The sequence below is a fragment of the Rhinatrema bivittatum genome, chromosome 2 (assembly GCF_901001135.1).
Source record: "Rhinatrema bivittatum chromosome 2, aRhiBiv1.1, whole genome shotgun sequence".
Lineage (NCBI taxonomy): Eukaryota > Metazoa > Chordata > Amphibia > Gymnophiona > Rhinatrematidae > Rhinatrema > Rhinatrema bivittatum.
This window is the reverse complement of record NC_042616.1, coordinates 456,290,126-456,304,236: the sequence shown is the minus strand read 5'-3', so window position 1 is coordinate 456,304,236 and position 14,111 is coordinate 456,290,126. Positions and strand designations below refer to the sequence as shown.

Genomic DNA, 14,111 nt, shown 5'->3' with positions numbered 1-14,111 from the left:
GATAAATTTAACCTGTTGCGGTAAAATAGCTATGCAAAGTAGTATCAGGAAAATTAGCCTGCCATGCCCCTTTTTATTGTGGGTGCTATTCTTGCTATATTTATCGCAAAATGATGAATCTAGGCCCAAGTTTTACAAATGTGTGGGACAAGTCCACAATGAGTCCAGCTGTGACATCTGTGCAAGAGTTGCCTAGGATAGGCTCTGAGTTCCCTTTGTAATGAACTTAATTAAAGCTCTTTGAAGCCAGTATCAAAGGCTTGAAAGGAGGATTATTGAACTGATTGGTGGATAGGTTGTGCCACTTTTATTTTGTACTTCAGTCATAGCTAAGCCAAGACCAGAGTTCTGAGCCAAAGAGCTCTTCCTGAGCTGAAGCACTGTTGCCAAGAGGTGCGAGAGGTTCTGTGCCTCAGGCATACTGGTCACTAGAGGTCTAGTCTGGAGCCTTCTCTCCTTCAGAGAGCTGTGGAGCACATTTGCTTCCCTACCAATCTCACCCCAGCACTGTTGGCACTTCTCAAGGAGGCTTGCAGATATTTGCTAGACTCATAAGGTCCTTCTATCAAGCACATGGACTGTTTCCTTTCCAGAAAGCTCTGGAAGATCCATATGACAGCTGCTTTCTCCAAAGAACCCTTGCTAAAAATTGAGCAATTTTGCCTTCCTGCTCACTTGATTAAATGTTTTTTTTCTTGTTAAACACATTAAATTGCTAGGGTGAAAAACACTGCTTTTATTTTTTTTTTGTGCAGATCGATCAGTTAAATACAGACCTGAACGCAGAGCGCAGCAATGCACAGAAGAATGAGAATGCCCGTCAACAGTTGGACCGGCAGAATAAAGATCTGAAATCCAAATTGCAAGAAATGGAGAGCACTGTCAAATCAAAGTTTAAGGCTTCCATGACAGCCCTGGAGGCCAAGATTGCTCAGATGGAAGAACAGTTGGATGTAGAGACCAAGTATGTGCATATTTATTCCTTTCAGAGCACTCTTTTTAATGTTCTGAGAACTGTGAAGATTTCATGGTTTCATCCATTTTTTGTGGCAGGAACTTGGAAAACAAATTTCATATAGACAAGTTGAAATTACTAATGTGGAAATGGGAAATCAAAGGAAGCAGTGTTGTGGTCACATTGCAGATGCAACTGTTGGGTTTCCTAGAATCTAAGCACAAACTGCAGTAAAACTGTTCTAACATCAACTTGTATCCCCTTTACTATGGAGCTGGTATTGCAGGGGCATAGTAGGTGTTTGCCATAGGCTTATTCATAAGAGCAATTCTGCAACAACTAAACTTTATAAAGTGAACTAAAGGCTGCTGTTTGTGAAACAATATTCAAACAGTGGTGTCCAGGAAATTAAAATAGACAGGAACACGTGAGATACAAATAAAATGAGCACAATATTAAACAGAGAAATGGCCATCAGTTATTACACAGTGACAAGAACAACTGTTTGAAATCTAGGCGCAGGTCTTAAAGAGATGAGATGAAATGTGAAGAAACAGGTCCTTGGCACATCTTTTGTTTCCATCCTCAGGGTTTGTTTTCACAAGCTTTATTTTAAGCTTTGAAACCTTCCTGCTGGTCTTTGACTTGTACTTACTGATTTTTTTTTTACATTACTTTCTATATATTCAGAGTACTGATTTTGATGTGTATATACTAGCCTCATCCTTGTTACAAAATACAAGTGTTATAGTAGTATAATAGCTGGTAATTTCTGCTTGTTTAATTTTCCTTATCCTGCTAGACAAGACACATGGATTTATACCATCCTGCTACCAGATGGAGACAATAGCAGTGCTGTCACTGGAAAAGTTGTGCTGTAACAATGGTGCAGCTTAGTCATACACCAGTGTTCTGTTTACAGCAGATGGTACAACAAGATTAATAGCTCCCAGGTCTTGGTCTCCACGCATTGTTCCCTGGTAGAGCAGGTGTGGTACTCTCCCAGGGCATCAGTCTTTGAGCTGCATCCCCTGGTAAAGCAGGCTCCTAGGAGGTAGCTTCTGGATGAGTAGCTTGAATTGGATGACTGAGTTCTAGCTGGGTCCTGTTTGAGCCGAGGGGTTGTAGGAGAGCAGAACAGGACTCTGGTCCCTTGGGCAGATCTTGCCTCTTCCTGGATTTGACATCCTCCCCCCCCCCCCCCCCCAGCTTTCTCTTATCTATACTATTTATTTGGAGGCATTGTTAACTTATTAAAGCTATTTTTTTAAACAAAAAGAAAGTGACCAGAGGAAAATTCCTAAAGCACAGCAGTTAGTCCCAGGGTGAGTCAGAGGTGTGCATCAGCAGAGCAGCCTTCCCACTCCTTTGGCTCTGGATGCATTAAGGGGATTGCTTGTATCCCGGTTGGTGCATACAAGACTTTTGACCAACAAGAGGCCTGTTTTGACTGATACAGAGCGTTCAGCAGTAGCCATGTTCAGTGGGGTTGGTGCTGCGGTGGAAGCAAGGACCAGAACAGCAGAATGGCTGGTTCCTTGTATATATATATGTGTATATATATATGTGTATATATATATGTGTATATATATATGTGTATATATATATGTGTATATATGTATGTATATATATGTATATATATATATGTATATGTATATATGTATATATATATATATATATATTTTTTTTTTTTTTTTTATTTTTTTTTTTTTTTAACATACTAGGATCTGACTCCAGCAAACTAAGTCTGGCAAATCTCAGTTCTCCTGCCTCAGAAGGATTTAGGGCATGTAGAGCAAGCAGCTTGTGCTGCAGCAGACTGGGGTTTTTGGCAGAAACCATCAAAATTAAACTAGAAATATAACATGAGCTTTCTCAAAGGACAAATGGGATGGTAGTCCTCACACATGGGCGATATCATCAGTCAAAGTATCAAGAACTTTAACTAGGCACACTGAGCATGCCCTATACCACATGTCCATGCTAGATCCCTCTCCAGTAATTTTTCCACAGAGCTGTAAAGCCTTATGGTTTGAATGAGCTCACTTTTGGCTGTTTTTGGCTTTGTGAAAATTTTTCTCAAGCTTTTTGTGTATTTTTTCCATTCTATTCCATTGACTGGTCTCTCTTGGTACCATTCCCCATAGTGCTCCTAGTCAGGTTTTTGGCAATTCAGGTAAGTTTACTTTCACAGTCAATCCCCCATGGCAGTGGTGCATTGGTGCCTGCCGGTCATTGAAGCCCGCAAACATTTTCGGTTTATGCCCCTTTTGTTTCATCTGTTTTTCAGCAATGCAAGTAGTGCGTGAGGACTGTGTCCATCATAGATCCACATGAGATGTCTTCTGCCTGAGAGCATTGCATAACATCTGGGGTTTCTGCTTATGTGCCCAGATGATCCCGAAGGGATGTCTGCTTCAATTCAACAAGATGGAACAGCTCTGAGTCAGATGTCTGAGGCATCTGGATCAGTATCAAAGGACCAGGGAGTCGCACTGGACACTGAGCCACTGACGTTTGGCGGGACAGTCTGTTGCATCGATGCTGTCCATGGATAGGGGCGCCGTAGACCAATCACCCTTGATCTCCTCCAGGCCGAGGATGTTGAGTTCCTTGTTATCTGCCTCTGCACTGGGGGAAAGACCAGGACGAACATCAAGGGAAGCAGAAGCATTGGTGCCGGTCCCTGACAGTGCACGTACTGGGTGTGGGGATGCACCGGCTCTTGCTATGGTGCCCCCAAAGTGGCACAGTGGCAAGGAGTGCCAGTCCTCTATCTGTGCCAGGAGTCTGCAAAGGTCTCCACAGGTCCTGATGTCTGTCACCGATCCACCTTGAGGGTCCAAAGATCTGGCCACCCCTCCTTCCTCCCAGTAGGTGTTGGCATCAGCAATGTTCGAGAAGGAGTTGGAATGCAGAGTTCAGGTTGTGGTGGACCAGCTGCTTCAGGGCTTCAGTCCTGTGGCACTGATAGAACCAGACCCAATGCCACCAGTTTTTGTACCACTTCTGGAGAAGCTCATCAGGTTGCCGAACCAGCTGGTGTCTGTTCCTAGGGCAGCATCTGTGGCCAGTGGGGCACCTAGGCCTCCCCCTACTGATATGGTGGCTGTCGCTGGTTCCTTCTCCAAGGAAGCTGCACAGAGGCCGATGGAGACAGCCCTGCTGTCCAGTTTTACTGAGTCTGCATCTCTGGACAAAGGCCACGCACTTAGGGACCCATCCCCTGTTGCTTACAGTGAGGATGAAGAGTCCTATGACCCCCTGTGGGCATGATGCTTGAGTCTTCCTCCAATTGTCTCTCATCAGACCCTTCTCCAGAGGAGCAAAGAGACATCACCTGAGGACTTGACCTTCGCAGGATTTGTGAGGGTGATGGCAGAAGCCTTCCCATTTCAGTTAGGAGGACGCCAGGCACAAAATGCTTGATCCTCCAGTTTGTGGAGCCTCCTAAGGAGATTGTTGCAGTCCTGGTGCACAAGATCCTTAAGGAGCTGCTGCTGAGAATATGGGAACACCCCCTCACAGTTCCTTCCCGTTAAGAAGTCAGAGAGTCTACCTCATCCAGAAGGCTACCAGATTTGATATTTATTTATTTATTTATTTATTTAAGGTTTTTTTATACCGGCATTCATGAACTCGTTCACATCATGTCGGTTTACAGAAAACAGGGGTGCGGATAATACAACCAAAAAACATAAATAACGTGATGAAGAGAAGCAGTTACAATTAACAAGGGCTAATGAACTGGGAATGTAAGAAATAGAAAGAGATAGAGGAGAATAATTATGTACAAAAGTTCAATATAAATATGATATGTTAGCTGCCCCACCAGTCAGTGGTCGATCAGCCCTCTGGTGCCAAGTGCTCTCATTCCTCGGCGCCCCCAGGGAAGGACCATAGAGTGGTGGACACTCTTAGGTAGAAGGTTTTCAAGGTGCCATGCTTTTTGCCCGCGTAGCTGCCTGCCAGCTCCACATGAACCAGTACTCGCAGGACATCTGGAAGCAGGTACAAGAGGTGGCTGAGCAGTTGCCTCAACAGTATTTATTTATTTACAGCAGGACATCCTCATATTTCTGGGGCATAAGGGCCTGGAGTGTGGAAAACACGAGGTCCGAGCAACCTTTGATGTTTTCGAGATGGCATAGTCTCTGCAGCAGAAATCTGCACCACAAAATGGCATGGCTGTGGGCTTCGAATCTCCAACCAGAGGTACAGGAATGACTTGCTGACATACCATATACTGGGGAGAATCTCTTCAGAGATAGGGAGAGGGATGCCATTGCCCAATTTCAGGACCATCATGAAAACCTCCAACAACCCTCCGCCAGCACTCCGGACCCATTCTTTTTTAGGAGGCCAGCGAGACAGGGGCTAAGGAAGTCTTATTTTCACCAAGGGAAGTGCTCCCCTCGCTCCCATCAACACCATCAGCAGAGAGGCCCCAGCTGGAGCCTCAGTCAATGCCAGGAATGGTGTTTTGACTGGGTCATGGGAATGTAGGCCAGTTGTCCATACCCGCAACATTGGACCCTCCAGTCTGGGTCAGGCTGTGGATCTTTGCAAACCAGTGGCCCAGTATAACCTCAGACCAGTGGGTTCTTTCCATCATCCATCAAGGATATCAATTGAACCTATTGGGTGTCCCACCAAATTGCCCTTAGTGCCTGTTTTGGGGGCTGGTAGTACATTAGGAGTTACTACTAGCAAAGCCCTCCTCCCTCTTAATGGCCAGGGTGGTTGAGCCCCAAACACCAGGGCAGAAAGGGCCTGGATACTACACCAGGTATGTCCTGATTCCAAAGAAAACAGGAGGATTCTGTCCCATCCTAGATCTAAGGGGCTTAAACACATTTCTGGGGGAAAAAAAAAGTTCAAGACTATTTTCCTGGGTACCTTGATCCCCCGTTTACAAAAAGGGGCCTGGCTATGCTCCTTCGATCTAAAAGACATACTCATTGAGATCTTCCCCAGTCACAGGAAGTATCTCTGATTTGTGGTGGGAAAACTGCACTTCCAGTACCGGGTGTTGCCGTTCAGGCTAATGTCACACCCAGGAGTCTTTGCAAAATGCCTGGCTGTGGTGGCAGCATACCTCCGCAGGCTGGGAGTGCATGTTTTCCCTTACCTGGATGATTGGCTGGTCAAAAGCACATCTCAGGCAAGAGTCGCCAGGTCCATGTGCTTGATTATCCTAGTGATGGAGTCACTAGGGTTTGTTCTCAACAACTCAGTCCCATCTCAGCCCATCACTTCAACTGGACTTCATAGGAGCCCTGTTAGTTGACTCGGTACAAGGCCTTCCTGCCTTGTCAAAGGGCTGTCACCCTGACTATCATCGCAGCAGAGATTAAGCAGAGCCAGCAAGTGTCAGCCTGACACATGTTGAGGCTGTTGTGCCATATGGCTGCAACTGTCCATGTCACTCTCTCTTGGAACATCTACACATGCACAAAGCCTAATGAACCCTAAGGTCACAGTGGCGCCAGGCCCCTCAGACCCTCCAGGATTACATCTGTTACCCCATCTCTCCGGGACTTATCCTGGTGGGTACTTTCAAATCTGGAATGGGGGATCTCTTTTCAAAGTCCCCCTAATCAAATTTTCCTAACCATGGATGCGCTGACCCTGGGGTAGAGGAGCCCAAGTAGATAGACTCAGGACCCCAGGGTCTATGGTCCACTCAGGAACATTCTTAAGAAATCAACTTCCTGGAGCTTTGGACAATCAGGTATGCACTATGGACTTTCAGAAATCTGCTGTTCAACAATTGACCTGATCAAACAAATCGGGTAGCCATGAGATGTCGTCAAGCAGGGAGGCATGGGATTTCACCTTCTGTGTTAGGAATCTATCCAGATCTGGTCAATGGGACTTGTTCCAAGGGATGGTGTGCAGGGCCATGTACATGGCCGGGACGGAGAACATGATAGCGGACAGGCTGAGTCGAGCCTTCAGACCCCACAAGTGGTCCCTGGACCAGGAGGTAGCAAATCGGATATTCCACTTTTGGGGGAGCCCAGACATAGATCTGTTCGTGTCCCCCCTGCAACAGGAAAGTGCCTTGGTTCTGATCCCTGTACAGGTCAGATGGCAAACCAGCCTCAGGATGCCTTTGCCAGTCATTGGGGCAAGAGTCTTCTATATGCATATGCGCAGATTCACTTCTTGGCATAGACTCTCGAAGCTTCGTGAGAGGGCACTATAAGAACATAAGAAATTACCATGCTGGGTCAGACCAAGGGTCCATCAAGCCCAGCATCCTATTTCCAACAGAGGCCAAACCAAGCCACAAGAACCTGGCAATTACCCAAACACTAAGAAGATCCCATGCTACTGATGCAATTAATAGCAGTGGCTATTCCCTAAGTCAACTTGATAAATAACCGTTAATGGACTTCTCCAAGAACTTATCCAAACCTTTTTTGAACTCAGCTACACTAATTGCACTAACCACATCCTCTGGCAACAAATTCCAGAGTTTAATTGTGCGTTGAGTAAAAAAGAACTTTCTCAGATTAGTTTTAAATGTGCCCCATGCTAACTTCATGGAGTGCCCCTAGTCTTTCTACTATCAGAAAGAGTAAATAACAGATTCACATCTACCCGTTCTAGACCTCTCATGATTTTAAACACCTCTATCATATCCCCCCTCAGCCGTCTCTTCTCCAAGCTTGAAAAGTCCTAACCTCTTTAGTCTTTCCTCCATAAGGGGAGCTGTTCCATTCCCCTTATCATTTGGTAGCCCTTCTCTGTACCTTCTCCATTGCAATTATATCTTTTTTGAGATGCGAATTGTACTCCGTATTCAAGGTGCGGTCTCACCATGGAGCGATAGAGGCATTATGACATTTTCCGTTATATTCACCATTCCCTTTCTAATAATTCCCAACATTGTTTGCTTTTTTGACTGCCGCAGCACACTGAACAGACTCTTTCAATGTGTTATACACTGATGCCTAGATCTCTTTCTTGGGTTGTAGCACCTAATATGGAACCCAACATTGTAATTTTAGCATGGGTTATTTTTCCTTATATGCATCACCTTGCACTTATCCACATTAAATTTCATCTGCCATTTGTATGCCCAATTTTCCAGTCTCACAAGGTCTTCCTGCAATTTATCACAATCTGCTTGTGATTTGACTACTCTGAACAATTTTGTCATCTGCAAATTTGATTCTTACTTGTCGTATTTCTTTCCAGATCATTTATAAATATATTGAAAAGTAAGGGTCCCAATACAGATCCCTGAGGCACTCCACTGCCCACTCCTTTCCACTGAGAAAATTGTCCATTTAATCCTACTGTTTCCTGTCTTTTAGCCAGTTTGCAATCCACAAAAGGACATCACCACCTATCCCATGACTTTTTACTTTTCCTAGAAGCCTCTCATGAGGAACTTTGTCAAACGCCTTCTGAAAATCCAAGTATACTACATCTACCGGTTCACCTTTATCCACATGTTTATTAACTCCTTCAAAAAAGTGACAGATTTGTGAGGCAAGACTTGCCCTGGGTAAAGCCATGCTGACTTTGTTCCATTAAACCATGTCTTTCTATATGTTCTGTGATTTTGATGTTTAGAACACTTTCCACTATTTTTCCTGGCACTGAAGTCAGGCTAACCGGTCTGTAGTTTCCAGGATCGCCCCTGGAGCCCTTTTTAAATATTGGGGTTACATTTGCTATCCTCCAGTCTTCAGGTACAATGGATGATTTTAATGATAGGTTACCAATTTTTACTAATAGGTCTGAAATTTTATTTTTTAGTTCCTTCAGAACCCTGGGGTGTATACCATCCGGTCCAGGTGATTTACTACTCTTCAGTTTGTCAATCAGGCCTACCACATCTTCTAGGTTCACCGTGATTTGATTCAGTCCATCTGAATCATTACCCATGAAAACATAATCCATTACGTGTACCTCCCCAACATCCTCTTCAGTAAACACCGAAGCAAAGAAATCATTTAATCTTTTCGTGATGGCCTTATCTTCTCTAAGTGCCCCTTTAACCCCTCAATCATCTAACGGTCCAACTGACTGCCTCACAGGCTTTCTGCTTCGGATATATTTTAAAAAGTTTTTACTGTGAGTTTTTGCCTCTACAGCCAACTTCTTTTCAAATTATCTCTTAGCCTGTCTTATCAATGTCTTACATTTTAACTTGCCAACGTTTATGCTTTATCCTATTTTCTTCTGTTGGTTCCTTCTTCCAATTTTTGAATGAAGATCTTTTGGCTAAAATAGCTTCTTTCACCTCCCCTTTTAACCATGCCGGTAATCGTTTTGCCGCCTTTCCACCTTTCTTAATGTATGGAATACATCTAGACTGTGCTTCTAGAATGGTATTTAACAATGACCACGCCTCTTGGACATTTTTTACTTTTGCAGCTGCTCCTTTCAGTTTTTTCTAACAATTTTTCTCATTTTATCAAAGTTTCCCTTTTGAAAATTTAGCACGAGAGCCTTGGATTTGCACACTGTTCCTCTTCAATCATTAAATCAAATTTGATCATATTATCACTATTGCCAAGCAGCCCCACTACTGTTACCTCTCTCACCAAGTCCTGTGCTCCACTGAGAATTAGATCTAAAATTGCTCCCTCTCTCGTTGGTTCCTGAACCAATTGCTCCATAAAGCTATCATTTATTCCATCCAGGAACGTTATCTCTCTAGCGTGTCCCGATGATACATTTACCCAGTCAATATTGGGGTAATTGAAGTCTGAAACATGAAGCAGAGACGTCTTGCACATCAATCAAATAAAAAAAAATGATTGTTTAAAAACATTATCTCAATAAAAAATTGACTATGAGTTTGCTGATGGACTTGGTTACCTGTTTCTTGCACGCTGGGATTTTTTGGTAATTGAAGTCTCCCATTATTACTGCACTACCAATTTGGTTAGCTTCCTTAATTTCTCTTAGCATTTCACTGTCCGTCTCACTATCTTGACCAGGTGGACGGTAGTATACCCCTATCACTATAGTCTTCCCCGACACAAGGGATTTCTACCCCTAAAGATTCAATTTTGTATTTAGTCTCATGCAGGATGTTTATCCTGTTGGACTCTATGCCATCCCGGACATAAAGCGTCACACCTCCTCCCAGGTGCTCCTCTCTGTCATTGCGATATAATTTGTACCCCGGTATAGCACTGTCCCATTGGTTATCCTCTATCTCCTTTTTAAAGGTTAGCGCCAGCAGTCTGGTTCCACCCTGGTTAAGGTGGAGCCCATCCCTTCGGAAGAGACGTTCCCCAGGTCCTAACAAAACTGAATCTCTCTTCCTTGCACCATCGTCTCATCCACGCATTGAGACTCCGGAGCTCTGCCTGCCTCTGATCTGCGCGTGGAACAGGGAGCATTTCAGAGAATGCTACCCTGGAGGTTCTGGATTTAAGATTTCTACCCAAGAGCCTAAATTTGGCTTCCAGAACCTCCCTCCCACATTTTCCTATGTCGTTGGTGCCCACATGTACCACGACAGCTGGCTTCTCCCCAGCACTGTCTAAAATCCTATCTAGGTGACGCGTGAGGTCCGCCACCTTCGCACCAGGTAGGCATGTTACCAGGCGATCCTCACACCCACCAGCCACCCAGCTATCTATATTCCTCCTAATCGAATCACCAACTATGACGGCCGACCTAACCCTTCCCTCCTGGGCAGTAGGCCTTGGAGATATCCTCAGTGCAAAAGGACAATGCATCACCTGGCGAGCAGGTCCTTGCTACAGGATTCTTTCCTGCTGCACCTGGTTGCATTACCTGGAGAGCAGGTCCTTGCTACAGGATCCTTTCCTGCTGCACCTGGTTGGTGCTCTCCCATCATGATCCTCATATTCCCTCATTGGCCGAGACTGGTCTGGTTTCCACTCTTATGGGACACTTTAACATGTCAATCTGGAGACCGTTCAGTCTGGGACTTCCCCAGGTCTCCTCATGCAAGATCAAGGCAAGTTATGGTATCCCAACTTTCAGGCCCTGTCACTCACAGCCTGGATGTTGAGAGGTTAATCCTGTAGCCGCTTGATCTTTCAGAGGATGTCTTTCTGGTCCTGGTGGCTTATAGAAAGCCTTCCACTAAAGTCCTATGGACTGAAGTGGAGGAGGTTTTCCGTGTGGTTGAACAGAAGGTCCTATTTCTGTTCTCCTGCCCCACCAAAACTTCTTGATTACTTCGGAAGCTGGCTTAAAGACCAACTCTGTCAGAGTTCCTCAAAGTGCAATTGGTACATACCACCAAGGTGTAGATGGTACACCCATCTCTGTATAGCCTACAGTTGTATGATTCATGTGGGGTCTGCTTCAGTTGAAGTCTCCTCTTAAGGTGGTAGCTAAGCTGATGAAAGCTCCTTTTGAGCCTCTGTGCACCTTTGACCTGAAGTAGCTAACCTGGAAAGTCATGTTTTTGGTGGCGGTCACATCAGTGTGCAGGGTCAAACTCCAGGCCTTATTGACTTATCCACCTTACACTGTTTTATCATGACAAGGTGGTCTTGCATACGCACCTTAACTTCCTGCCTAAGTTGGTGCCACTTTCATCTTAACCAATCCATCGTCCTGCCAACATTTTCCCAGGCCCCAATCACACCAAGGCAAACTAGCACTGAATAGTTTGGACTGCAAGCGAGCCTTAGCCTTCTATCTGGAGTGGACAGAAGCCTATAAACTTTTTCTTTTCATAGGAATACATTGGGTGCTGCCTTTGCCAAACAGACTATCCAATTGACTAGCAGATTGCATTTCCTCCTGTAATTGCCCAGGAGGGACTACATCTTGGGAGTCATGTCAAGGCTCATTCTGTCTGCCATGGGCAGCGTCTGGCCCACTCGTGAGCAATTTCTGTGGAGGTCTGCAAGGCTGAAAGGTGGAGTTCTTTCGACATATTCACATCACATTGTCTGGATAGGGATGGCCAGTGCGACAGGTTCAGTCAGTCTGTCCTTCGGAACCTGTTTGAGGTGTAGAACCCAATTTTTCCCGTTTAGGGCCCATTGTTTGGGTTCAGGCAGTCTCCCCATCTGTACCAATAGCAATGTTGTGCCCATTGGCGCCTGGTTGGGTGTCTGGCCCCCTTTTGTGTTGGGGAACAGCCTGTAGCTAGGGGTTCACCCATGTGAGGACTACCATACTGCTTGTCCTCTGAGAAACCAGCGTTGCTTACCAGTAACTGGTGTTCTGTGCAGACAACAGGATGTTGGTCCTCATGAAATCACCCACCACCCCATGAAGTTGGATTTCACTTATTTTTTTTATTTTTAATTATAATTCTCTTACGAGAACGGAGAGGGACCCTGTGTGGACACACAATATAGGTCATGCTGGGCATTCCTAGTGCATCTGGTCAAAGTTCTAGAAACTTTGACACAAGTTTTTACCCAGGACAAGGAGGATTGTAGGTCCTCACAATATGGGTGACATCAGATGGAGCCCTGTCACGGAACACTTTTGTCAAAGTTTCTAGAACTTTGACTGGCACACTGAGCATGCCCAGCATGACACTAACCCTGCAGCCAGCAGGGGTCCCCCTTCAGTCTTTTTTTTTTTTCCGTGCAGCAGTTGCCTTGCGGTTTAGGAGCTCCCAGAAATTTCTCAACTTTCCTCACAGAACTTTGAAGCTTATCTTCTCAAAAAAATCCCTCACCGGGGTCCCCCACCATGCTCCATTCCCTCCGATGCTCGGTGTTTTTTCCGTAACTTGTGGTCTGTTCCTGGTGGCTTACCGCTTCGGTGCCCGGTCACCATCCGCACGCCAACCAAATTTTAACATGGCAATGGTTTTAGGAAATGCCCTGAGTGTCAAGAGGACTAAGTCCATAACTGACCCGCATAATGTTTGTTTTATGCTTAGGCCCCTCGCACGATGTCAGTCGATGCCCCAGTTGTGCACAAATTATCCCCAAAGGCCGTCACGCTCACCTGGACAAAATGGAGCAGTTTGCTTCAAAACAATACTGCTCCATCGATGCCAGTTCAAGCACCACCGACCATGGAGGGTCCCTCTACCTCTGAGATGGTTCGCCAGGAGTACAGTGGCCTGGGTGACCGTCCGTCATACTCCATTGAGGACATCGGCGGCGGCGTTCTCAATGCCAGGGAAAGACCGGACCGAGCATAGAGGAAAGCACTGGGCATCCCCGACCAGTGCTGGCACAGACACCGCAGTGGCATAGAGTTCCATCGAGCCGCCTGTGAAAAGGAGCCCCCTAGGTGTTCCCCACCGATATCTTTGCCGGGCACCAAACCTCCATGGGTCCCCGTGGAGGCTCCGGTGATACCTACCCTGCCTCGCCGTTCCACCCATGCCGGCTTCCCGGGAGGAATTGGACTGCATGGTCCAAGAGGCAGTACTGAAAGCCTTACAAGGCTTCCAGTCACTGCCAGCACCTCCCCGTCCCCTTACCAGCCCCGGAACCGGCTTCCTTGATGGCACCGTTCCTAGAGCACATAGATATGCTCATCGGTGCCTTATCAACTTCTTTGCCACCGGACACGCTGGCACAGTCATCCATTGAGGCCTCCGCAGGTCCCGATTTCAATACCAGGTTCCTCGGAGGAGGAAGGATAGATTCCCGGCCATGTCCCTCCACGGGAACAGTCTATGCCGGAGCCCATACCAGGGCCATCGGGACTACCGGTACCCAAACATGCCGATTCTATTGGTGCCTTCCCGCCCTCTCGGCTTTGGCATGCTTCCTTTGAGAGCTCCACCAAGCGAAGAAGTAAATCCTTATAATCCATGGACGATGCATCCTCAGATGATTCATCACGGACGTCTGAGGATTTGCTCTCAGAGCCTTCGCCGGAGGAAAGGCAAAGATCTCCTCCAGAAGACCTCTCCTTTGCCAGTTTTGTCAGATGTCTGAGACTATACCTTTTACACTGGTCACGGAGGAAAATGCTTGCCATAAAATGTTGGAGGTCTTACAATTTGTAGATGCTCCAAATTAAAATAATGGCAATACCGGTACATGAAGTTCTTTTGGACCTCATGCACCGCCTGTGGGAACATCCAGGTACGGTGCCACCAGTCAATAAAGACAGATGCTACCTACATGGTTCAACAAGCCCCAGGTTTTCAAAAAGTCAGCTGCCCCACCATTCTGTAGTCATGGAATCAGCTCAGAAAAAAGCTAAATGATCGTGT

General features: G+C 45.9%; 1 protein-coding gene across 2 annotated transcripts in view; it reads left to right on the top strand.

Moving 5' to 3' along the window:
• MYH9 (myosin heavy chain 9) overlaps positions 1-14,111 on the top strand; it is a 419,875-nt gene that overhangs the window by 388,653 nt on the left and 17,111 nt on the right. For both annotated transcript variants that reach the window (XM_029590410.1, XM_029590411.1), the window contains exon 38: positions 756-964. In XM_029590410.1, the coding sequence (XP_029446270.1) occupies positions 756-964 (209 nt within the window). The remainder of the gene's footprint in view (positions 1-755; positions 965-14,111) is intronic.